This window comes from Bombus vosnesenskii, unplaced genomic scaffold, assembly GCF_011952255.1.
Source record: "Bombus vosnesenskii isolate JDL3184/JDL3185 unplaced genomic scaffold, Bvos_JDL3184-5_v1.1 scf7180000013314, whole genome shotgun sequence".
Taxonomy (NCBI): domain Eukaryota; kingdom Metazoa; phylum Arthropoda; class Insecta; order Hymenoptera; family Apidae; genus Bombus; species Bombus vosnesenskii.
This window is the reverse complement of record NW_022882960.1, coordinates 1,332,663-1,359,308: the sequence shown is the minus strand read 5'-3', so window position 1 is coordinate 1,359,308 and position 26,646 is coordinate 1,332,663. Positions and strand designations below refer to the sequence as shown.

The 26,646-nt window shown below is 41.2% G+C and overlaps 3 protein-coding genes across 5 annotated transcripts in view; all 3 read right to left on the bottom strand.

Moving 5' to 3' along the window:
* The window catches only part of LOC117235055, a 41,317-nt gene extending 26,196 nt beyond the window's left edge, over positions 1 to 15,121 (bottom strand). The window contains exon 1 of one of the 2 annotated variants that reach the window (XM_033496722.1): positions 14,712 to 15,121. In XM_033496722.1, coding sequence (XP_033352613.1) covers positions 14,712 to 14,782 — 71 coding nt within the window. In that variant the 5' untranslated portion in view covers positions 14,783 to 15,121. Of the gene's footprint in view, positions 1 to 2,968; positions 3,122 to 14,711 lie in introns of those variants that run through there. The other variant, XM_033496724.1, reaches the window with a different exon arrangement.
* Positions 15,122 to 16,646: 1,525 nt separating this feature from the next.
* LOC117235078 (L-lactate dehydrogenase-like) lies at positions 16,647 to 19,275 on the bottom strand. The gene is made up of 8 exons (XM_033496759.1): positions 19,049 to 19,275; positions 18,511 to 18,637; positions 18,136 to 18,253; positions 17,838 to 18,011; positions 17,556 to 17,729; positions 17,305 to 17,422; positions 17,099 to 17,222; positions 16,647 to 16,911 (listed from the first exon to the last, which is right to left on the bottom strand). Exons 1-8 carry the CDS (start codon positions 19,273 to 19,275, stop codon positions 16,747 to 16,749), a joined length of 1,227 nt encoding a protein of 408 aa, XP_033352650.1. The 3' UTR covers positions 16,647 to 16,746.
* Positions 19,276 to 19,544: 269 nt separating this feature from the next.
* On the bottom strand, positions 19,545 to 23,148 carry LOC117235077 (L-lactate dehydrogenase-like). 2 transcript variants are annotated; one of them, XM_033496758.1, is made up of 5 exons: positions 22,905 to 23,148; positions 21,662 to 21,791; positions 21,110 to 21,575; positions 20,664 to 20,905; positions 19,545 to 20,503 (listed from the first exon to the last, which is right to left on the bottom strand). In XM_033496758.1, the coding sequence occupies exons 2-5, from the start codon at positions 21,785 to 21,787 to the stop codon at positions 20,339 to 20,341; spliced, it is 999 nt and encodes a 332-aa protein (XP_033352649.1). In that variant the 5' UTR covers positions 21,788 to 21,791; positions 22,905 to 23,148; the 3' UTR covers positions 19,545 to 20,338. The 2 variants fall into 2 exon arrangements, with proteins under 2 accessions (XP_033352649.1, XP_033352648.1); XM_033496757.1 differs by having other exon boundaries at positions 22,823 to 23,147.
* Positions 23,149 to 26,646: the final 3,498 nt, after the last annotated feature.

Sequence of the window (26,646 nt, the reverse complement as noted above, 5' to 3'; positions counted from 1 at the left end):
GAATGTTGTCGCGCGATCGTTTCGACGATAACGATAGGAGTCGATCGACGTTGGACACACGCCATTCGGGAACTGTTAAATCCCAGTGAAATGTGTGTCAGGGTTAGACCGATTTTACGAGCTTCGAGAGTACATTGAATTCGCAATATTTTCGTGTCGAAACACTTCACGCATGTGGTCTCAATGCTTTACATTGCAAGTGCACGCTTCTGGATTCATTGTTATTCGTGTATTTTATGGCGTCATTATTGGTTGGGAACGTCGTTGAGAGATATAATTGCGGCAGGCACGTTGAAATCATCGAAGGACGGTTATATCGAAGGTTTCGTCAATACCAATCGCGAAGCGACAATGACTTTAAATTCAAATCCCGCAACTGTAGATAGCACGATGAAACGTAGTGCAAACGAGGCCAAAGTGAAAAGCTGTGGATTATCGACGGCCGTTTCTGTTGTTGTATCTATAATACATTGTTTGGCTGTTGGCTGTAAGTAAACACGTTGACCACGTTTATTTATCGATCGTCAAAAACCTCTTGTATCATAAAATTGTGGTACGAAATTCTAATATGAAAAAGAATTGTATTTATGCATAAATACAATTCACAAAGGGGAACACAGTTTATTGGCATTGAAATGGCTATGGAGAAAGAAAGCTATGTAAAACCATCTCGGATATCCGGTGCATTGAAAGTACTTTATCCTAGTGTATTCACAAGACCGTAACAAGCGGTAGCGTTCGATCGTGGTTTTCTAATCGTCGACTGGCACACAAGAAGATTCTCAGGAATTGTTTTTCTATCGAGATCTTGCTGGAACATTTTATTTCTTGTCCACGTCGAGTCATCGATCGTTGTAAGAGATTGTACAAACAACGTACGAAATTTGCCTGTGAGCGTTATGGATGAAATTCCTGGAACATGTTTTCTCAATGATGAGATCTTCTCGCGAAGAGTATCAAATTTATATTTTCGGAAATCCCACAGGAAAAAAAAAGAAATGATACGTTGGAAACGAGTGAAAGTATAGCGGTACATTTCATATCTTACCACGTACGAATACGTCAAATTCCAACGTTTCTCAAACACGTTTCGAAACATCATAAACAATATTAACACGCTATTCCGAGTACTCGCATAGGACTCTTCTTCCCTGTTTCTCAATAATTTTCGTGGAGAATCGCGACGAAACCGCGACGTGGCTGCAGCAGACGACGAAATCGTTGCGTAACTCCTCGCGCGGAAACATTGTTGCTAGATGAGAAAAATCGCGGTGTCTATGAATATCGAGTTATTTCTTTATTTGTATGTCAGTAGGTCATGGTAGAGAAGCATTGTCCCACACCATTCATACGATGCGCGACCGCACGCCCGTGAAACCCCCACGTGTATAAGTGCGTGGCGTTGCACGCGTTACGCGACGTTTCTACGTACGTTCGCGAGCCATTACGCCGACACGCGAGCCAAAACGATTGCGCGTCATCGTCGGCCTATTGACTACGGATCGATCTTCTACGATATTTACGAGATTTATCAGGAATGTGGAATACCACTGTTTTATGTGAGAATATTTAGACGCACCGTTAACGACCTGCGAAGGCAGTAAACACGTTCATTAACGAGCACAATGATCGATTCATTTGACAGGGAAACAACAATACAGCAGTTAAGTTGTTTTTTCTCCAATTAATCGTTTCGCTAGCCTTTTCATTACTGTGATTTAATGAACTCGACTCCTGTCTCTGATTTGCCCCACTCGGATAAATTCTGCAGACTCATGAAATAGCTGGGTAAATTAGTTTTTTGTAAATCATTCGTCGATCGTAAGATCGATACGTAGATCGTTTCCGATATATCCGTTGGATCGTGTAGATCAACATCCACACGATCTAGGAAGATCTTCCACAGAACAATTTATGAAATAATACGTAATGATGTACAAGGATGAATGTAATTAAGTGGTCGACCCGATGGCGCTGCATATCTAACCGCGTCGTCAAAGATAATGTACATTGCGTCATCGACCGGCTACGATTTACATAAATTTGTACGTTGGATCGCATCTTCGTTCAGCGATACTTTACGGAGCAGGGTACAAACATCGCGAACCACTGCTAAAGGTATTTTCCCATTCGCGCGACTCGCATAATTTTCTACGAATTAGATACATAGTGGTTCCACGTGATCGATAACTGCCGTTTATCACTATAAAAACAGCGTGGTTCACGTCACGTTTAACTATCTAATAACATTACAAATATTTTTATCGCTCTACAAATCTCACATAGAACTTCGAATACTGATGATTTTCATCAAAACGAATAGTCTTTGAATCGCACGTATATAGAGTACAACAAACCTTAATACTCATCGTGTGAAAAATACACTTTTCCAATAATTTCAAACTCGACCTCCCCAAAAAACTGTTCACTCTTTTCTTCTTCTATACCGCTCACGAGTTGTAATTTTACATTAAAACATAAAAATAATTGAAATTATTCCGTTTATACCTATCCGTCAATACGGGTGTGGAGAGTAGCATGAGCCTCGTAAATTTCCTGTGTAATAAATTCAGATCCCCCGCCGGGCGACAGACATTTTTTATCGGCGTCAAAAGATTCCACCAGAATGGAAATAGAAGCGAAGAAGACGTTGATGCAGGTCGTAAATATTGACGTTCGAAGCGAGAAGTTAACGATGTACGCGCGTAGTCGAGTTAAAACGTATCTTCATCCCCGAGTGAATGGGCAAGGGCTGTCTTATAGCAGACCAGATGTCGAGCATTTATGCACGATCGTTATAACATAATGCCGTAGCGGTGATTTAGCCTGGCGCAAAAGTATTTCCTTTTTCGTCCTTTCTCCGCTGGCTCATGGTTGTCGCGGTTTCAGAACACGAAATCAGCCGTAGCGCGGTTAAACCTCGCGTGTTTCTGTAACTCCGAATAGAGTTTAAACCGCTGTTGCTTACCTCTGATTGCCGTGCTGCAAATGCCACGGACAAGACGCGTTCGCGGTATGATCTTAATCATTCACTCCGGTTTCCATCGATGCGCGAAGTTTCTTCACATTTCCAGTGTTTACGTAACAACTGTTTAACGCCGCGAGAGAAATTTGGAGCGATGTTTCTACGCCGAGTGTTGTTATTACACTTTATGTTTGCGGTAATCGTTTTTGTCGCTTCAAAAACAAAACAGTTAAGAAACGGAAAGCAATTTATCGATAGTTTCGCATGCGAACTTTTTCTATAATTAGCCGATGAATTTCGAGGAAGGTTAATACAAATACCGGTCGGAGACGGCCAAAGACGCGTAGGAAGTGACTGGTGAGCTATAACTGCTTTCATAGCACCGCGGAATGCTAAATATTGCTGAAACGTGAGTCACCGTTGCATTTGCTCCGCTAAATAGCCAACAATACTCTCTACCTTCGCTAAGTCGATTATCTATCGTAGCTGCGCCACCATGGGCACGAACTGTGCGACAGCGTTCGCGAAACGATCTAGATCGCGATCTCTGTAATGCCGCCAGGCGGTCGCCACTTTTTCACAGTGTAACAGGACGGTAATAAACTTTGGTTAATTTACGCGATCCGTATTATAATGTATATCTCGTTGCGAGACTTCGTGCGTCGTTTGACACGTTAACGGCGAAACAGCTGCGCTTTCGTAGCATAGCGTAAACGCGGCAATTCCGTCAGGTTACGAAATAATTACACGTGGAACATCATCTTAGAAACGTAACCAGAAAAACGTTTGTTCGCTCTCAAATAATTTTACTGGCAATTTTAGAACGGTGGATCGATTCGTTTCTCAATTGCTTTACCACACGAGAAACGTTTATCGAGAATCAACGTGGTATGCCAATTTTATTACCAGGCTGTGAATATTTTTGCACATGCGTATTTTTATGAATATAGATACCGTCAAATCTTCTATAAATGGGTAAAAATGTGCAATCTATTTATTACCGATGCGAAGACGCTGGACATCGTACACGAGCGATGTCGCGTGTCCTAGCGCACGGAAGGCACTTTAGATGAACGAGGAAAGGCAAGACGATAAAACAACAACACTATACAACGAAGTTGCTCCGGTAAGAGGGAAATAAGGAGCTTGATCCACGCTCCTGGATGGCGTAAAGTAACGGTCCACCGGTCAAGGCTCGCCAAGGCCTTTTATCGTTCTTGTCGACCAGACTACATTATACTTCTCTCTACGATTTTGTTTCTTAGGTTCTCGTTTCTCTCCATCTTTCCGGATTCTTCGTGCACTTCGCTGAATTCACACGAGCGTACGTTTTTGCACCGCTCTCGAGCAAGAGTTACATCACTCTGATTTACCAAAACGGCTCGTTCGTGCGATACGAAAGCGGAAGTGAAATAATAATCACGACATGGATGCTGAAACATGGTCGAATCGCCTGTTCCATCTTTTCTAGGTTGTACGTGCTTTACAAGCGTTAGTGAATTATTTATGAATGGCCGCGGGAACTTGTCTTATTGTTTGTTTTCTTATTCAAAGAAGCTGATGGGTACTAGGGTTCTTTCAATGACATAATCCATCCATTTAGATTCTTCTTGCTGGATGTTGAAAAAAGATTTCTTTAACATTTGAGACCAATTGGATAGTTAGATCAAAGGGATGTGGTAAAATGCGCTTTTGAAAATTTCCCGCTACGGAGAGTGCAGTGGGAAATGAGACGTAACATCAAAATTGCATTCTCATATAAAGACATTATAATCTGGTACGCTATTTGTTTTTCGAACCGATGGATTCTTTGTTCTAAAGTTGGTGATTTCAACTACGTATTTAGAATTCGTCATGATCCCACCGCAATACATCAAGCCATCGATGAAGAGATATCCGTTTCCTGCTGTGTTTTTCATGGTCACGGTCATTGAAGCCTACACGTACCTTCTCTACGCCCTCCAAATGCTTCGATAAACATCTTAATCGCATTTTTTATGTTTGAAACTGCATAAATACTTCTCAGAAAGAAATTACCCAGCTTCATTTTATTAGAAGGATATCTTAGCAGAACGCTGTACGGAGTGCACAGAAAAATCTGCTGGAAACAGTGTTGCATAATTAAGCTTTCAGACGGCTGAATCACGAGATTAAAAATGTATTTCCTGCAATCTTTACGACGGTGTATCGATGAGTGCAAGGTTCACTCGTTGTTAGATCCGATCGAAATGTATTTTACGATAGTTCCTTGCTCCGATCCGTTTACCCGACATTGAAGGATAGGTCTGCATTGAATTATGCTAACGTCTGCTAAAACGAGCATTGCAAACGGATTCTCTTGTTCTAGAGGCTAAAGTACGCTTAAGCGCTTCTATAAACGCTTCGTTTGTAAGAAGCTCGAAGCTTCTGGTCGAGCAAGAAAGGAACGTAGAGGAAACGAGCCTCTCGGGATATAGTAGACGAGCCAACTACGGTTCCGTGAGGTGGAATGCGATAACTAGTCGAACTCCTCGCGACTCGTCGACTCTATCTTTTTTATTTATCCGTTCGAAGATCTTTTTTTCCATTTGTTGGAAGACAATAACCGAGGAAGGTGGATCCACGACGATGAACAGTGGCTTGCTGAACGATCCTTGGCTGGGCAGAAGCACCACCTTCTTCGAGGCGTTTCCAATGATTTATGGATCGTTGAAATCGCAGCTCAATGCATGATTTATGGAGTTCTCATCGTGATGGCCGTTTGAGAGAAATATGAATTGTGTTCGGAGCCGATTTACTCGAACCTTTGAACGAGCCAGACGTGACCGCTTTGAAATATGCGGAGCTATTCATTGAAAGTTCAAGCGGAAAGGAATTCGAAAGATGCAAGAACTTTTGCGATTGTTTGTCAACGTATCTTTATTCTATATAGAATTTCTTATTAGTAAATAACGGATTAGCATTTTGGTAATAAGTTAGAATAGACAGACTCGTGTATTTTTATCACTGTACAAGATCAGAATCTGAAAAGTGACTTCAAGTGTAGCAAGTGATTCAACGCTGCGATCTTGTACCAGGAAGAGAACTCATCCGCCTACGAACGTTGCGGTCGGTCTCGTAACGAGAACGAATCTCGATAAGTATTGTTACGAAAGCCAACTCGGAACAGGTGGTCGAAGAACCGATACTGACATGAAGCTGTGGATTAGCGAATAATATAGATGTATTTCGATCTTCTCGCTGTTAACTCAGCATCACTATATCACCAGTGACAGATACCGATTTGCGTCTGTAATCACACACGATTGTCTTCGACAATAACAAAAACATCGTTGCATGCAAACGTCAACGCGTGCATGCAGGTATTGGCAATAGCTTTTAAACGTGTTTTCTAATTTGACAACTGAGTTATTAGATTTTCAAATGCATTGATTTCATAATTATGTAGGAACTTGCTTGCACTCTGTAAATATGAAAAGAGGAGAATCGATCTTTTCCAACAAATGCAAAGCAACTCTCGAGAAATAAGATTATCCTATTTCCGATTCTGATGGATTGGGTCTTTCCCATTATGCGGCTGCGTCAAGAACAGACGCATAATACGCGATATCTCGAAATCATCATCTCTAAAGATACAACCAGATTCGATAGCAGAATTCCGAAAGAAAAAAAAAACACGGTTTCGACGTAATTTCCTCCATCAGAAGACGCTAGCTATAATCCCATGAAAGCAATTGCGGAAGTACGCGGCATGGCCAGTTTACATAAGCGCGGCGGACGATTAGCATCGACCATTTGGTTGCTAATTAATCGCATTGTGAGGAAGAACGTTGATTCGACTGTTGAAAATTACGCTCCGCTGGGCTACAAGACATATGCAGTTGCTAGAGAATCACGCGAGAAACGCGAACCATCCTACTGTTTGCATTACTAACGAGTTTATGCCATTTGATGAACGTTTCTCGATTAATTCCAGAAAGGTAAATCAAACCGGCTAGTCGTAGAAGGAAACGTAGATTACGATTTACGATCTCGAGTGTCGATGATGTGATCAAAGAATAAAGACTTGCTGTCTTCCTGTTAATGGGTAAGTGTCATCAGTTCCAAACAATTCGAAGAATTTTTGGAATAAATTGATCGCCTGATTATCATAAGTGGTTCCTAAGTGGCTGTTGACCGCTGGTCAAACACTTATTCGGTATTACAAAACACCTTCAAAAGATGTCTAGTAATAGAGTACTCAAACATTGACGGTTTATTATGCCGACAATGTCAAGAGGAATGCATTTCTTACCAGATACTCGTACTAAATTCTTTTTCCCTATTATAGAATGGAACGACACATTCTCTTCCCGTTCTTCAGACCATGAGAATAATTAAATCGCATATTGACTAGTGTTTAGATGAGCGTTATACATACCGATGAGTTTGATTGACAGTGACACAGTTACGAGCAACCTTGTATCTCGAACCGAGGTGCGAGAAGTGCGTCGATTATGCGTGGAAGGTACTCGCGGGTATTGCGTGTGTGCCTTTGGCTGCTTCAGCTCACGCTATTCGTGCCAAACATCCAACGTTCGTATCATGTCTTTTATCGTCGTTCGAACAGAAGAAAAATATTACACTGATCAATTTTTCGTTTCTGATGATCATTTATCAATACTTCTGTTCCAATACGGCGGAAGTTTCGAACGATCAACGAATTTCTTAATCATAGAGAAAATACGAGTTTATTTTGTTCATTGATGAGCTCGATGCGTACTCGCTATCTGCCGTTTCCGAGGATCTTCCTGTTTATTTTATTTTAAGGAAACGTGGAGTCGAATAAATGCCAGACGCAAGGTCAATTCTGGGTACGATCAGGTGGTTCGTCGATATTCATGGGATGACTCACGAATTCGTCGCTCCATTTGACTTACTGATTTTCAGGAGGTTCGACGAAGACTGAATATTTTCTTAATCGTTATTTTTATTTCTACACGTTCATCTATACGGGGGTCTCAATACTGGTACAAAGTAGGTTGTTAGTTAAAACGTTCCTTGTTGAGGACAACGAAACGTAAATAGCGTGGAAGACGTCTCTGTCAGATATGCGAGATTATATCTTAGCTCGTACGTATTTCGCAAGAGTTACTGTGCAAGTGTTTTAGTTAAAACAAGTGGCGCCTCTTTTTCTTTATGAGGACAGAGAAAGACAGAAGTTTCTCCTCGGTCTCGCGACTTTTCCAACGACCTCGTTTTGCATCTGTCGATCAAATGAAAATCATTTGACTCGTTCTGAAAAGCCTCATCGGCATATTGATCGGTCGGTAGTCTCCTTCACCTTTCGGCAAGAAAATCATCATCAAGGCAACAAATTGTAATTGATTCCTCGCTCTAAGCAAGATAATACCAATGCGGGCAACAAGGACGCGAGGCTACAAAACGTTGCATAACTAACGCCGGTCACGCTCCACGGAGTGATGCTCCTCGTTCGTCCTCACTTTGGCAAACTTCTCGGTCGCTTCCTTGATATCGATGCTTCCGTGCACGTGAAATTGGCCCTCTGTCCAAACAATAGAGATTCTCGTTCCTCTATTCTATGTGCCGTATTTTGAAAACATAAATTTCTATAGCAACGTTCGACTTGAAGAAGAAACGAATCTAGTACTAAGTTAAGTTGCATAATTAATACGATATTGGGCTATGTAATAGAACAGTCGTGGATATAGATAAGAGTAAAATTTAGATAATGGAACATAGCAATTTTTCTCACATAAGACCAGATTTACTAAACAATCTTGATCCTTCTATGTCAGGAAAATTCTCAGAAGGCAATAAAAATCTCTCCCTTGAGTAGAAAATATAATATTCTGTTCATAGAATAAACTGTTCAATATTATCTTTAACCTGAAACAGCTATCATCGATAATACCAGGAACTCCATATCTTTGAGAAAACGCGGATTCCTTGAACATTTGAAATATGACAGACCCGACTAAGTAAATCAGAATCCACGAGCCATCCAATTGCATCCAAAAGGCAATACACATTCGAAGGCAGGCAGGTGCTGATGATATTCACTGCCGAGGAGCAGAAGATACGACCGGTAAGCCTCGGCCACGCTGTGATCTCGGGGACGGTTTCACATTTTAATTAGTAAACGAGCAAAGCTGAGTACCCGTCACACGTCTGGCAGTAAAACGTTTATTTCGCCATTGCTCCTCGCAAAGGAGCTTCGCTCGTCCCTGTGTCGTGTCGTTTAACCCGCGTACGCGTACTCTTCTGCGGCCCGATCAAGGACCAATGGAAACTATTCACAAGTGTCTTCGCGGAAGAGAAAACGAGTTCCCTGTTCTTGTTCCGCGCCTGTGCCCGCCCGAAAAACGTCTATCCCCTCTTGCAAGCATTGAGATGCAGATCAGACAAATCGCAGGACTTTCTTAAGTCAAAGTGCAACATACGAAAGTAAATTTTAATGGAATAACTCTTATGAAATATCTCTTATGACAGAAATATCTATGTCGCTGTTAATAGTCTCAGAAATTGTGAAAATACGCTACTTCTTGATACAATAGTTTCCTGATTTATCAAAGCTTGTAAATTAATGTAGGCATCGAGTATCTTGCGGTAAAAAAAAAGAAGCGAATAGAAAAATGGGTTGTTGTAGTGACTTCTGAATAATTGACGTCAACTATAGAAGTCGGTAATAGGTATTTTGCAACACAAAAGAACTGAAAAGTTTGTAATCAATTTTTGAGCCAGCATCTGACACTGTAAATCGTTAGACTAAATTGTTTCTTCTTAGACGTGTTCAGTTTCTTCCAGGAAATGATCAAGCAAGTGCACATACAATCCTTGCTGATGAGGGAAAACAAATGGTCGCGAATAGAAGTGCATGGAAACAATTAAACAGTTCTTATACGTGTAAGGTTTTTACACTTATTCTCGCTCGTTCTTTGTGCTTCCACAGGCTTTGTGTTTGTGTTCCAAGGGCAAACAAAAATTCGGCTTCAACTTCGCAAATATTACCAGAATTCAATTTATTTTGCAATTCTCGGAACGCACAAATTATTAAGGAAATTGCTCCAGGATGATCCTGGAAAGAAGGAAGGGAATTCTGGTCCACCCGATGTTTCTAGGAGGTTCGATAGCGCGTTCGCATAAGTACAAACATACTCGCAAGCAATCCGGTGCACGTACACACACCTGTACTCTGGCGTGCGAGAAACGCGCGCGCGTCCGCGCTTAGTACCCGCTGCAGTCCGCGGAAGACAAGAGAGGTGAACGAAATGTGTGTCATACACTAGGAGCGTGTGTGCGGTGCGCGGTCTGTGTCTCATTGTCATTCGGCGTAGTGCGAATGCAACAACGTTCGTGCACCCGGTTCGATGCAGCCTCGTGAAAGAAACGAAGACGGCGCGAGGCAGCGTTAAATTCGCGAGAGAGGCGCGCACCACTCGACACAACTCAACACGACAGGACACGACAGGACGGTGTGTCGTCGCGACACACGAGCACGAACGTGACCAATCGGTAGCGTCGTTTCGACGCGCCGCCGACCACCGATGCGCGCCGCTGCAATACGGACTAACCGATCCCGGCTTTTTGCATTCTTATGAGACGCTCCTGATCGTCCAATTTGAGAGACAATGGCCTAGTTCCCCGAGCTCGCGCCATTGCACGATTCCTCACGGTCGCCGATCGAAGAAAGTTGTCGCGTTCGGCTGTTCGATCGTCGCCGATCGTCGTCGTCTTGATATTTAGACTGCAAGTAATTTCATATTTGCAAAGAATTTTAGCACAATTTGTAACGTTTACGAATGTATATGAGCGATGGATTATCGGTAGGAATTCTCTCTTTTCGTGTTTTATCGCCATTCGCGCGACTCGAGTTATCAGCATCGGATGGGAAATATTTTCCACGTGAAATCAGACAGAGTTTCTCGCTGTGCGTCTTTTTACAGATAATTCTACGTGGTAATGCTTTCGTAAAGTAAGTGCGCACGGTGTTTCGTTCGGTATGCTAAATTGATTTCACTCCGTTAGAAATTCTATTTCCGAGTTGGCGCCGGCGATGAGGGATCGAAAAGAACCGCGGCGAACGAGAAATATGACGAGTCATTTGAAATCAGGCAAGAATTCCTGGATTTCACTTTTTCGCGAGCTTGCAGACGAATATCGTCATCCTGCCGCTTTATCTTGGTCAGTCTTCCGTGCACCGTGAAAACCGTTCTTGCTTTCACGCGTGCGATTCGCTGCCATAGTTCTTCCGTTCACGCGCTAGGCCTATTTAGCGCGCGTGATCGGCGCAACTGTTACGCGTCCATGTGTATACAGGTATACACGTTGGTGGCTCTATATCGATGCTCGGATTCTAAACCTGGCAAAACATCAGAAAAATAAACACCCGCGAACTTCTACCGTTGCCTATCGTGTCTATCGTAGTGGTCGGTTTAACTTCTTCTAGCTCATAATCTACACGCGAACGCACTATTTCTAACCGTCAATCAGAAATCGACTTAATGACCACGCTTCTAACCTCATAACAGATCGGCAAGCCTCGAGAATTCATACGGTTAATGATTACCATCCCAGCGGAGAATCAGCCGCGATTTTCTATTCCTGGATAGTGGATTTGTATTTATAGATCGTTCTGGACTCTCCTGGGTATTTATAGATCTTCGATCGCGTCATTCTCTTTGGTTGCCCAGTCCGGTAGGCGGATAGGAAAGCTGGTATGGACTGTTCCGGAAGACTTACACGAGAAAAAGAAGCTTCTCGCATGCCGGTTCCATCTCGACTAGCGTGAAACTCTACGGTATCAGGAACCGTATATTGAAACTGCAAGATTTTCTGTATGCCTGCCTCTTTACAACCATTCCTTGTCTTTTTGCCTCTCTATTACGTGATATTTTTATAGTGAAGGCGTATTGGTAGATGAGTACGTACGATCGAAGAACATTTGCAGTATACACACGATGAAATAAAAGGTAAAATGGCACAACCTTGAGATACACGGCAGAAGTCCCCCTGTTCTTTGGGTTCGTTCAACACGTTTGCCTCGCAAGCCAACGGTATAATCTATTGCGAAAATGATTTAGCTGCCAGTATGTAAATCAGCATGCAACGATACACGGTACGTCAAGTACCTTGGCTGAAAATACAATACTTATTCAGAAGAGAAAGATCGAATACGAATATTGGAATTGCACAGCGATATCGAAACAATTAGCTTTTGGACATTGTACTTATTCGTGAACGTTCTGAGCTTGCTGAGCTCGATGGTAAATTACAGCCAACTACACGGCAATATCTCCTCTGAATCGAGCATGAAATACCTACAGATTGCATTCGTACAGATACCAGCGGTGACACTACGGTATCGTTTTGCGTGCGCTATCACGAAAGTGTTTTCTATTTCTGGAAGTTGCTGGTTATTTATAGATAGTCGTCGGTCGTCGCTATTACTCTGCGTGCAAGGAGTGTGTCGCGCGGCGTGTAACGAGCCTAGGAAAGCGAGATCTTACGTGAAAGCCGTTAAGGCCGTTTTCAAGCTGGCGCCCACAGTCCGGAGAGAAACCGAGATCAACCGAGGATCCACCAACGCCGCGGCTCTAAAGGTCGTGGAAATGTCAATAAACGAGCTTCGGCAAGGACGTTGCAAATCGTATGCAACGATATTCCGACTACGATTATGCGTTTTCACGAACAATCACGAGCGAGGAATTCGCGATGCGATTCTGCGTCGACAGAATTTACCTTGCGTCACGAAATTTTTATTAATGTCTTTGATTAATACCCGGTCGTTTATTTCAACCGCAGAAAATTATAGAAAATTATAGATTTTTTTCACCTGTCGATTATTAAGTCGAGTCATGTTGGTATCACGTAGAAAGACATTTCCGCGTAACTGATGTAAAATCTGGACAAGATACTAAACGGGGAAACCGATTTTACTCGTGATTCTACACGTGCATCACGTGCTTCTTCCGTCAGTCTATTGACAGACTTAGGTTTGCGTTTCGCGCGTTCACAAATGTAGCTATGTCGATACCGTTGAACGGATACTATTTAATCAAGTGATTCTGTGCGTCTGTTGTCCCGTTCTGAGAACTCTGGCTAGCACGATGTTTAGACTTCGACGGGTAGACAAACCCGTCTTTAACTGTACAGATGATCATCGAACATTTACATAAGATTCATTGTATAACATATAATTTAGCGCCATTGGATCTACGCGAGCATTGATGTCATCGAGTTCTGAGCAAAGTTGTGTAATGAATGGATAGTTTTCCTAAACGGAAATTAAGTCGACCATCGACGATAAATAATATTTAAAAGATCCTAACAACATCGTGTCGACACGAAAAATTTATATAAATAAGTTAAAAAAGATAAAAAACGAAACTTTGAACAAGTCCATATTCATATCGAGTACGGTTAGATGAATCAGTATCTAGATAATATAATACAATTGAACGGTACACAATAAACGTGGCACGACATAGGGGTATTCAAATACTACCGTTTCATTTGGTCGTAAGCGACAACTGGAACGAAAATCCCGTGGCAGAAGAGTACAGAAACAGCGTACCGATATTCCACGTAACGTTCGAGTCGTTACGGCTAAAATCAATGTATCGACGACCTTATTTCCTTAAAACGTACAGGCAAGCGTTGACCGAGCACCATTTCTGTGCTAGCGGGTTTTACGTGCTCCGCTACTGTGATTCATATAACCGTACGTTCTGAGGGAAAAAAATCAGGACAATTTCTGTTTCGACGCGTACCAGCCTGTTCCACGACCATCTAACGTATCGCTCGTAAAGATAGCGAATCGATCAAACGACAAATATAAAAAAACGAGGAAAATAGAACAACGATCAGAAAAGTCTATACGTTATTGGTTTTCCTTATTTTCTACACGTGCGTTTACAGAATCCTTGTCCAAGGACTCGGCTAGCCTCTCCTTCTTCTCCTCCTATGCAGCCGGGCTCTAAATCGAGAACACAGTACATCGAGTCGAAAGTTAAACGTTGCACAACGATCCACTGGTCACAATATCGCAATATCTTCGTCTTACATGGCATGCCGACTATGTAAACTGTCTAGAAGCGTGCTCCAGTATCTTGGAACGCTTGGCTCGGGCGCACGCGTGTCGAAAGTTTTGCTCGCTTTGCTATTTTCATACGTTTCTGCTCAAAATACGAATCACGAATCGTGACAATTTTGCAAGTCCATTCTCGTTACAGAACGTCTCCGTTTACTTTACGTAGAGGAACGCGAGCGTGTACGAATTTTAGCCAGAGAGACCGGTCGGACAGACCGTCGCGTCTCGTCCTCTTTCGTAGTCAGCGTGAAATTAATCCACCGTAAGGAAAGTGAGAGCACCACCTTTTCGATGTTCCGTGTGTGTCGAGAACCGTCCGTAACCTACCGTGTCGCGTTGTTTCCTACTGTTCCGAGCTGCGAGACGATAATGTCGCGACTCGCGACCAAAGAACGTGGTGGAGTCGATGAAGGGACAAAGTGCAGATAGCGCGAGCAGTGGTGTTCTAACGATCGAGGATAGAGAACAGAGTAGAATGAAAACAACTACAGACAACGTAGCTTGACAAACTTGTTGCTAAGGCCTCGTAGTGCGCATCAGATTTGTTCAACCTGTCACACTGTCACCAAATTTCTGACCAATCTCGATAGCGTGTACGAATCGTAAAATTCGTCTGATTTCGCGTAAAGAAACGAACGATCGTTCGGAGGAAAGAAATCGATATCGTAAACTCACTTGACCAGGATCCTCCAGAAGCAACCGAAGCTGGAGCCGTTTGGCACTTCGCTCGCGTACGATATAGTCATTTTCTACTTGACCAGGTATACACCGTCCCTATCGCGTTTCTATCTTCTTCCTGTGTTTCGATTTCCTCCGCCACTTGTTCCTATCGTTCGATTTAGTTGGTACCTCGCACCGTGCCGTTGGTGTTTCCGGTGGAGAAGTTGTACACTCGCGCACATACGGCGCGCGGGCCGCTGAGTCTTTCGCCAATCCTTGATGATCGAGGTTCGATTACCGGGTTCTATCAGGTGTTTCACGTTCGGCTTACCATCAGGAAGCTTCTAACACGAATAAACGGAACCAGCTGACCGGACGGACCGACTGTCTGCTGACTGAGCTCCACTGACAGACGACAGGACCAACAGAGAACGGGGCCCGGCTACCACCTCCACCTGGGCCTCAGTACCGTGTAAACGTGTCTTGTTACCTTGCTCCTTTGCCGATCGTTTTGTACACTCGAGCCGAGATTACTTTTTTCTTTTATTTTCTTATAACAATTTATCTTAATTTTTGTGGACTCTGTATTTGACGCGATCGATGGTAAAAGTCGTTAACATGGTAATATTAAAAACGGCATATCGTATTAAGAATACTGATTGATGCAGTAAGCGTACTAGCGGATACTTTAATATTTTGGAAAGCTTTGTTCTAAAATTAAAATTCATTAGATTCATCAGTGCTGTACTCTCGAGCAAAGGTTCGTCAAGCTTATCAACTATAAGTTCCAGGCTCGGTTTGCCAAGCAAACAGATTGTCGTTTGTAAAATATTTTCCTTGCTAATTACGATTCCTGGAGACACGTCGAGGTCCCAAGGCACGCGTCCAGTCCGAAACGATCGAAAGAATTTCTATTGGTCGACAAAAGGATTCGCGCGCGTGTTACGACACAATTCACGAAGAATTCTTTTAAAAATCAAAGACACGCCTCGCCTTTCAAATGGATCTGCTTTCGAACCAAGTAAAAGGAGAGCGTTTCTGACCTGGTGTTTTCTTCTTTGCTCGATATCAAGACGACTACTTATTTTCACAATTCCTGCTTCTCCTTCTTACGTTTTTAAATCAGAGATATCGCGTTAATCCTTCTTTTCTTATCCTTTCATTAATCTTTAACTGACAATCTCCTCAGGTGATTAGAACCGTCAAACTTCTCGATAATCTCGAGATCTTTGTGGTTGCGAACAGATTTTATAACGATGCAACATTTTGTTCGGAGAACTCCAAACGCTCTCAAACGAGAATTCTTCGAAAAATAGCGCTGTTCTTACGGCACTGTTAGCGTTCGAATGCTGTAACATCGCGGCTCGTGCGGCTGTCGCCTTACCCGAGCATTTCAATGCGACATCTCGCGGTCGATCTCCACACTGTTCTCTCACCTTGCCGTGGCCTAGCCTGCGGCGAAATCGCGACCTTCTGGTACCATCCACCGGTCACCTATTGCCTTTTTTACGTGTACCATAGGGAACGCACCTATTCGCGTAATCTGAAAATTGTGTACTAATGCTGAATTTTAGCGAAATACTTAAATCCTTGATGCAACAACAGAGCTATGAATTTGAATTTTCATTTGAAAAAATATCGTTTTAAGAATGAGTTCAGGGAACTCATGCGTATGCAAATCGGCGAAATATCCTTTAATGTTCTTCGGAACATCTGTAGATAGGTCATTGACGTCATCGATTGGATGAAAACGACATCAGTGATTCACAAATGAGGAGAGAAAAAAAAGGCGGGTAAACGCGGGCTTCGTCATCGCACGTATTTGACTCGTGCTTCGAGACAGGCTGCGATTGCAGGTGAGATAAGTCGGGGAAGTAGTTTGAATGTTATTTTTCTCTCGTTGAAATAATCGATCGAAAGCCGCGAATATGTAATATTCGATCATTTATCGAGCAGCATGGCACATTATATATTTAAATACACTTTTTACAAAAAAGTTAATCATCACAATTAAACAATACGATATTATTTAGAAAGACGATTCGAACGATCACGTTTTGATATCCTTTTGCACGTTGTATACAACGTTCGCTGATGTTTGAAACAATTTCTTCTCGAATTCTGTAATTCGCATTCGCACGATATTCGTGATGCCATTCTCACCTATGGAACAGGGCAGCGACAAGAAAATCTCTTGACAAACTTCGTGATGACCCTACAAACGAAATTTGTCCAATCAAAATCGACTAGAGATATTATAAGATTCAAAGCAATCTTCTGCGTAGAACTGTCTAGTCCTTATCACGTCTGATCTGAAATTTTTATGTAATCGACTTCGATCACAAAGTACGATCTGAGTCACAGTTTAAGTAAAAAGTTTAGGCTCAAAGTTTAATTAATACTTGAACTAAAGTTGAAACCGGTATAACCGTCTGCGAGTTGGACAGAATAGCCGTTACGATGTGAGCAACCGAAAGGCCAATTGCTGTGTTGGAATATCCCTTCAAACACCTAACCGTGGCGCCACTGGAAAACAAGGAAAAAATTCATTTTGTCGATTCTTTCTACCAATTTGAGATATAATAGGAAACAGGAGGCTAGAGCTCACAGTCTGACGACTTCCTTGGAAATTTCGAACCATCTTTCTTCGTCGGTTTCGAGGCCGATATTCGGCAGAATGTCGCGAAATTGCACACCAGCGACATTTATTCCAGACCAGAGTGGAACTAGGAAACGTCAAACGGACTTAAACAGACGCGATACGTAACGTGTGCTTTCTCCTCCGGCAAAATGTAAAAAATTAGATCACGTAGAGTACGCGTCGAATTCGCCGCAAACGTGGCCGATTTTCGAACTCACCCTGACTGTCCCCGTGCTCGCCGATGATGTACGCGTGAACCGAGCTCGGTGCTATCCCTATACGATCAGCGATTAAGTAACGAAACCTTGCTGAATCGAGACAAGTCCCACTTCCGATTATTCGGCCGGCCGGTAGTCCGCTCACTTTCCACGTTATCCACGATAAAATGTCAACTGAAAGTAAAAGTTCCGTTTCTACTCGCGGCTTAACATTGACTTCGATGTATTGTCTTCCGTTGTACAGATAAATCTGAAGATTTCTCTTTTTAAGTTATACTTAACCTGGGTTACTGACGATCACGAACACAGCATTCGGACTATAACTAACCAAAGTAGGTATAATGTTCTTCATAATTTCCGAATTGCGTTGTACCAAATCTAACCGCGATTCACCTTTCTTTTGTCTCGCGCCCGCAGTTATAACGATCACCTTCGAGTTGCTTGTAATACAAAAGTCTGAAACAACATTCTTCTTATTCCTCTATCTGTTTAATCATTTACCACGCTCTTTATAATTAAACCTTTGTCGTGAAAGTTGTCACATGCTCAATGAAACTATTTTTAAAGTAAACATCGTTACCTGTGTCGAAATCTATGCGTGGATCTCCTAAAAATACCGCGCCGTGATTAAAATCCATTCCTTCCCCCTCCAGCTTCTTCGGGAATGCATCGACTATCGCAATGTGCGGGGTGATGTTCTGCGATGAAGCAACGGAAAAATTACAAATGCCCAAGTGACTCGACGTGACTTTCCATTATCGAGAATGCACGTGTATGTAACACGAGGACATTTTCCAGGACTTCTGTCATATTCCTGGACTTAGTTGCCGCGGATTTACCACGTGAGACGTCTATCGAACTTTCACTCGTGTTCAAAATAAACTCGATAGTCTCGAACGTTTGATAAGTTCGTCGTTCAAGGGTCGAAAAATGTAAAAGATTGGTACCGATGTACCTGGAAGAGAAGCGAGTTCGCGCAGGCCACGCCGACCATTCCCGAACCTACGATCGTCACCTTGTGACAGCAATCTCGTACTGGTTCCGCAAACTTGCAAAGCAGCTCTTCCTTCAGACATGGTGGTCTGAAATGAAAAGTTATCATTTTATCGTAACACTGGTACACCTTCTGTCAATACGACATTCACGATGCATTTGTCCAGTTACGACATATGAAATGAGTGGTATTTTGCGTTTAAAAGAAGCTACAGTCTTGTTGGTACGATTCCAAGCTATGTATTTTTAATGAAGATCAACTTCTCGGAATTCCAATTCTTAATGTACTTTTCAATATTCTTTCTTTATTGGCTCTTTGCGTTATATTTAATGATCGTATTTTTATACTGACTTAATATTTAAGAAAGAACTTGGTAAATTGTTTAATTTTAATGTGACAAAGAAGTAATTTGAGATATGCATTTTATACGTAGAATTCCAATGTTAAATAGGTGTTAAAGAAAGAGCGGTCAGTAGGTAAAGGAGTATAGATCGCTTACACGAAACTGACCGCTCTCTGTAAATCGTTTCCAGCGGTGGCGTCTTTGCCAAAATCAGCGGACGCGATTTTCTTCGTCTTGCCACCGGCGAAAATGTCCTTTAGTATCGTTGGCGGTAAACTACGACGAAAGTGTTTGCTGGCAAAGCTTCTCCTCGATATCGTACATATCGTACATTTCACACATGCCGGCAGCGACGAAATCGACAGCATGCGCGACAAAACCATTGCTTCTAACACCTGATGATTTTGTTTAATTCCCGTGTCCCCTCTATCGCGAAAAATGTCACATCGCACAAGGTTAATTGACGTTTCATTAAAAAGAAGGCGCTGCCGATCATAACGCGCCTAGTGAATCGTCATTGCGTCGGTTTATCAATTGTTAAACAATCCATGGTTACAAGGATTCGATTTCAGCGCATGATTGTGATAGATTCATCTTATAATAACAAACAGTCGTATGACAAATCTTAAGATAAAAATAATCGTTTCATTGGCTTAGCTAAACAGTATTGATTTATTATATCACTGGTATAAATATACAAGACAATGTGTGATACGTTTGATAACAGGATCAATTAGGAAATAGTACTCTAGATTTCGTATGAAAATACAGATCAGTCTATGCGAGTTTCGTGAGGTAGACATTGAACATTTTGAGAATCGTCTGATATCTCTGACAAGTATAAGATAAACATAAATTACGAATCAATTTAAATTTCTATTTCAAGTTCTGTCTGATAGTCGTATCGTGGCTGATAATTGTTTATCGTACATATTTGTACTTCGACTTATCGATTAAGTATCTTGTCTTGCGTCCAATCATAATTACGTACATCGTAGAATTAGTGTATCATATAACTTATATATGATAATAATGTAATTAGTACGTTATAATATATAATGTCGTATTAAACCAACTGAATGCAATAAAATTTGTTGTAAATGTTAAACATCGATACAACAGTAATTAATACTTCGTGGTCACGCGAACACATATTTTCTTTATACAAAAGATTATTCTAATTGTTGAATCATTTATATCATTCATCAAATCAGAGCGTGTTTTTTGGCGTGTTTATGCATATAAATAAAATTTAAATATTTTTAATAGCACTCTTAAGTATTGGCCACATAAACTTAAGTAATAAAATGTAAGTAGAAACCAAAGGTGCTTGTCAAGAATCAATACTTTGAGTGCATAAACACACACGATATTGAGTTACAAGATGATTGATTCCCTTTGTTTAGGAGAAAGAGTTATTTCAACGCGCAAAATGAAACGAATTATTTAAAATTTTAAGTCCTTTTGCACGTCGTGCATCATATCGGCCGACTGGTGCAGAAGAGCAGTCTCGCCCTCTGTTAACTTCTGTTGAACAACGCACGAGACACCACTTTCACCCAAGGTGCAAGGCAGAGACAAGAACACGTCCTTCTTGATTCCGTGGTATCCCTGAAAATAATCGAATATGAGGATCATTGCTCACTGAACGATGAGTTCAGCAACAAATCAATTTTTTAAACGTCTAGACGTTTCAGCAACTCGTTTTGCAATCCACGATGATACTACAATCGCGCGTTACTTATATAAGAAACACGAGTTATCGACTTACGGTAACCATGGTAGATACAGCGTGAACTTGGTTGGAGTTTCGTAATATAGCAGACGCGAGATTCGCAACGCTCAAACCAATAGCCCACGATGTGTAACCCTTTAGTTTGATCACCTCGTATGCGCTATCTACAACCTGTTTGTGCAGTTCACCCCAATTCTCAGTGTCTTTGTCCGTACCAACGTTTTCGTTGAGGTCGCGCAACCTGACGCCAGCTACGTTCACTCCAGACCATACGGGTACTGAAAATAATAATGAAACAAATATTACAAACTACCAGCAGTCTATAAAAATACATTTCACTCGTCGTTCACGTGAAAATTCGGTAAAATTACGATTTAAATTTGATAACGCGACACTTTGTTTCCTTATCACAGATAACAATCGTTAATCAGCTGTGAGCACTAAAAAACCAATCAACCTTTGAATATTGCGCATCAACGTACCACTCGTATCGCCATGTTCTCCGATAATCCAGCCGTGACAGGATGTGGGTGCGACGTTCAATTTCTGCGACAAAAGGAAACGGAATCGGGCGGAGTCCAGATTGGTTCCACTTCCAATCACACGGTTCTTTGGCAGGCCTGAAAGCTTCCACGCCACGTAGGTCAGAATGTCTACCGGGTTCGAGACGATTAAGAGAATCGTGTCCGGGCTATATTTGACTAGCTGCGGGATGATGCCTTTGAAGATATCTGTGTTTCTTTGAACAAGATCCAGCCTCGTCTCGCCTTCCCTTTGACGAGCACCGGCGGTCACAACGCATAAACTAGAATTCGCTGTAGCAGAGTAATCGGTACTGGCGTTGATCTTCGCGTTTTTCAAGAACGCGCTACCGTGTTGCAAATCCATCATCTCTCCCTTTAGCTTATCCGCCATTACATCTACGAGCACCAAGTCGCTCGAAACATTCTGCAATACGAAAAAAATTCAAATTTCGGTTGTAGATTGTTGTTTAGTAATTTATAAATATTCAGATTTCGGAATGTAAAACTTACGTCTGTTAAGATGCTGAAAGCACAAGCCATACCGACTTGGCCGACGCCGACCACGGTAACTTTGTTTTTTCCCGTGGCAACCGGCTCTATCACCGTGTTTAATAATTTATTTTTCAACAATGCCATTCTCCTAGAAAAAATTATTATATTGTCTAATGTGTAATAGGCTAGCTGATTCTTATCTACTTTTGAATTTTCTGCACGCAAAGGTCGATGAAGGTCAAAAAGGTCATAGCGTGCGCTTGATGCTATTGCGAAAATTTTAGAAACGTTCTATTGTTACAAAAATGTGCTTCAATCAGCGTATGTGTCAGAATAGCTACTCTTTGTATTGCAAGAATTCCTAACGTTTTATTTTTTTGCTTATCAGTCTCTCAAAGTCGGAAAGGTTACGAAAATTTCAGAATTTGAAAATTTCGTGACCTCTCCATCTTCCAAATGATACGTTTCGTTCATGCAAAGAATAGAGGAAGAAAAAATAGAATATGTTAGTCACAAAAAAAAAAAAAAAAGAAGAAGAAAACAAGAAAAAAAGAAAGAAGAATACAATAAAAATAATATCGTTAATTTTTAATTACATGGCGCTTTATATATTTACACTTAGACGAATCAGAAATGAATTTTTACCAGTTTGGCTTAAAGCAGCTAGGTAGGAAGCGACATTTTTCCTTGTTCATAGTTATCTATTCGTTTACTATATCGATTACGTGAATGAAACGTAGAACGTAGATAATACAAGCAAGCTCTGAAGGTGTCACTAGTAGTACGTCAAGCACGTGTACCAACGTTCAAAGTTATACGTACTATAGAAATGCAGGTTACACAGGAAACTGCAAGCAATTACTCAAATAAATCAAACTAAGAAACTACAAACAACATCGAGAACAGATATTGGTACCCATCACCGCTAGAATACGCTAGCAAAACGAGCGAACTAATTCTGTTAATTAAGTATCACCAAGTGAACAATTCACGGAATACAGAACTGTGCTGTGACCCAGTTTCTTCTATGGGAATGGTGCCCCACATCGCGTAACAGGATTCATCCTTATACGACGCGTCGTTATACACTAACTTTCAAACATCGACACATCGACTAATCTCGCCGTATAATAACTTGAAACGCGACGAACGTAAAGAATAAAACATATATACACTAACCTCATAGTTGCTTTAAGAAAGAAAAACAGAAAGCAGAGAAAGAAATGAAGCTAACACCAAGCAGGTTATTTGGGCGGTTTACCAGGAGGTCCGTACGTCCAACTTGTCTGACAGCTCAGAGACTTCTGTTTGCTAAGGTGACCTTGCCCCCGCCTTTTATACCTCCCATAGGCTTCAGCCGGCGCGTTGGGGCTGATGAAACCGGTAATACAACCGAGTATCGCCGAAATGATAAATTCGCGTTCGGTTTTTCCGATAAATTTTCACATTGACCCCGTGTCACGTGTCGATCGTTCACGCGTCGCGTGGACGTTATTTCGAATTCATCGGTAACTTGGCTGATGCGGCGAAGTACGTAGATCGCGGCATAGATTTTCGGAAATTGAAGGTGACGTTGCGCACGCGTCGTATGACGCAACATGCGTTCCTTTTTCCCCGAGAAACAGTGTCTATCGATCCATGTGGTGCTTTCTTCTCGATCCCCACTGCGCGGCTAATAAAAATCAGCTTTCAGGATGTGTGTCGTTTTAAGGGGACTAAAAATACATACGATTGGGGTCCGTGGAATGCTATCTAACTGGATATTTTGTTTGGACTTAGTACTGCGTTAAATTTACTCGAACTGTTTTCATAAAGATTTATATAATTTGAAAAGGGAGTTCTTGTGGATCTAATCGACGCGCTCGATTATTTTTATAGTGGAATTTTAGAGGTAATGGGATTTTAAAACTCTAGGGAACATATGTAAGTATGTTGTATTTATTAATTAGCTTAATTTTGTATGTCTGGATTCATCCGTCAGAAATTTTATTGAAACTGTTTCTCCAATTTTCATTATCGTCGCTCCAAAAACTGATAATGCAAAGAGTGATGTCATTCTCGGCAATCATAGTTTAAGTTTCATCGCGGTGGAATGTACATGACAATTGAATGAAACGATTAGGATTGACCAATCCCGTTGAACAACATTTGCTACAAGAGGAATCCCGCGAGAAACAATAGACTTATTTAAAAACTCGTGTGCAAAAAATTAAACCTCGTCTAGTACTTATCTCGAATCAGAGTAGAGCATCCACCAACTTTTTTTATCGAATAATCTTGTCGATAGTATGCCGCAGATATAATATCGGTGCGTACATTTTGCGCGAATCTGCTGGTTTGTTGGAGAATACACATATCGTCACGTGTTCCGTTTAGCTGAATCATATTTAGGAATACCACGATGAATGCAGTCGAGAATGACGCAACGGATCTTCACATGTTCGTCACTATAAGTTCTACGTGATCACAAGCACCTTTTCATCTACTCTTCCTTCTCTTGTATTCTTGAGCGTTATTTTCGTTCCTCCAACGTCTCACGTGATTCTACAGCCTACACAAATAGTGTTCGCGCCAGTCACGAAAGGAAAAACGTGAGAGGCGTCACGTTTTTCAGTTTCGTTGAATTTGATGCAATATTACATTAAAATTATCTCGATTAGTTAACTGCTTCTTTATTCGTTGTCTAACGGATTACAGGAATTCCGCTTCTCAATATCTAATATAATCTTGGTATTTTCATTTTTAACCATATAATAAGCGTTGATGTTTAGTAATATATTTGTGATCTCTGCGAAATATAGATGTATTTGTACTAAATATCTTGTAATTTTTGTACTAAGTTTCGAAATTGATCAATATTTAAAAATGCACAAAGACGTCCATCATACTCTTACTTACGTTCTCAAAGATTATAAAATATCTCTTTAATAACAGAATATCGTTTATGTTTCCTAGTTTATTTACATTAAGCTTAAATTGCAGACCTGCAATTTTTTCCGCGTTTTACCGTAATCTAATCGGAAGGAGACGGGATGAAAGGTTACTACATTTCATAGAGATAATGCGTTTTTGCAATTGCTCTTTACACGCCGGGCATTAACTTTGACCGCCGCTCGGCGTAAAAAAAAAAAAAAAGAGATGCTTGTGGATGAAATTGACGTTCCTCGAGTAACGGAGCCGCCATCCGTCCCGTAATTATAATCATTTGCATCGCCGTGGCTAGCACGTTTCGTTCTCTCAAACTGGCGAGAAAATTGAAAAGAAATTTAGAAGGGAATCTGAGCGATGATTTGCCTAGCGCGAACACGCAGCGCTTCTAACTTTTTTATGGTTTGAAAGTTAAGTTGATAGAACAATGTGTTACTATCGAACTGCGTATGGTTGCATAATCTTCGCATCACATGCCACGCATAATGAACGAGTTGAAGGAGTTAGAGTCAACGTCCGAAATTAATCTATGCACATAACTGTAAAAGTCGTACGCGAAATAGGGCAACTTGTCGCAAAATAGCATGTAATTTGTAATTGGCCAAGACTGAGCTATGACTTCTATCGGATGTATTGTTACGTATATGATATTATATTCTATCTAATCGTTAGACATGTGTTTATAGAGAAGTGCGATATTCGAGTCATTCACTCTACTGACGGTGAGAACTTTGAATCTTTGCATCTTCTTATTTTCTTGATAGATAAGTAGTATTAGAAGATTGATTTGATAATTAGGAATTTATGAATTTATTCATGAATTAATATAGTGAAATGAAGATTACTATTAATTTTTCATTATTTTTACAATAGCTGAAAAATTTTTGAATTCTTATATCACACAACTGCCATATCATACACTGCATATGTTAGAGATACATTGGCTTTGCACGAATTGCGCAATAAGTACAGCGTTTGAATGTTTCTAGATAGCAGGAATCACGTGACAAGCAGACAGGTGCATTTATAATATAATTCAAGTACGGCTTATCTCACAAAAAGATAATGTTGTCTTCGTGAATGTATAATCCCATAATATTTCTTCCTGTAATTGTTTTTCCCCCGCGGCTACCGATCATTGCCTTAATATTAATCCGTAATCAAAAGGCTGTTACGTTCGTTATCAATAATTTTCTTTTTTAAATTCTCTCAGATACTGAAGATACTGAGATTCAGTCGAATTAATATATGGAAATATCTTCTGCATATAATATTTCTTTTACAATAATCTTGACAATAATCAAAGTTCATGACACTTAATCGCTCCGTTCAATAAGATTAATTCTAATACGTTACAGTTAATTACGGTGTTTTACGACATGATACCAAGATAATCACATTCGCCGACTTTACTGCCAATTAGTAGAGAGTCGCGTACACAGTTCCATTTGTGTCTTTCGTTAAATCGCGTCATGATAAATTAATCGATCGCATAAAGCGCGAAGTCAATCATCCAATTAGCCTCAATTTGGGATACAACGTATTTTTGCAAGGCGATCGACGAGGTTTAGCATCCGAAAACCGGACTTTGTAAATCTCCCGTGATTCGATATTGCTAATTGCATCGCAATTCGGTATCGATCCGTTGAACCGCCGTGATATCGACCGACTAATTGCGTATCCCTCGTGTGCTACGACCAAGAAATTGTAAAAATAAGTCCTTCCTTGCTTTTCCCTTTTATTTCTTTCTCCCGAACAGTACTATGGTCGCCACTCACACCGGATGTCTTGCAACCGTTAATCTCGTAATCGTTGCAACGAGCAGCGAATGAAAAGAGGGAAGAAAAAGAGGCAGCCGTTTCAATCTTAAAAGGGCAAATACAAATTGCTCCTGCGTATAATCTCGCGCAGTAACTTGGGCGGAGATCTTACAATGTTGCGTTTTTGTCGACGCACCAGATTGCCTCTGAGAATGTACGTGTTCTTATGCGTTTTGCCAAAGTTATGGGATACTGAAACAAATCTTCGTTTGGATTACTACTCGAGAGAAAATTTATTCCCTGCTTGTGCCAAAT

Excerpts from the sequence above, each read along its gene's own strand:
- LOC117235078 (XM_033496759.1), bottom strand. The coding sequence starts at position 19,275 with ATGGTTTTGTCGCGCATGCTGTCGATTTCGTCGCTGCCGGCATGTGTG. Across the intron at positions 18,638-19,048 it reads CAGAGAGCGGTCAGTTTCGT|ACCACCATGTCTGAAGGAAG; the intron begins GTAAGCGATCTA and ends TTTTCATTTCAG. Across the intron at positions 17,730-17,837 it reads CGTGATCGTCAGTAACCCAG|TTGACATTTTATCGTGGATA; the intron begins GTTAAGTATAAC and ends TTTTACTTTCAG.
- LOC117235077 (XM_033496757.1), bottom strand. Across the intron at positions 21,576-21,661 it reads CTTTCAGCATCTTAACAGAC|AATGTTTCGAGCGACTTGGT; the intron begins GTAAGTTTTACA and ends TTCGTATTGCAG. Across the intron at positions 20,906-21,109 it reads AGAACATGGCGATACGAGTG|TACCCGTATGGTCTGGAGTG; the intron begins GTACGTTGATGC and ends TATTATTTTCAG.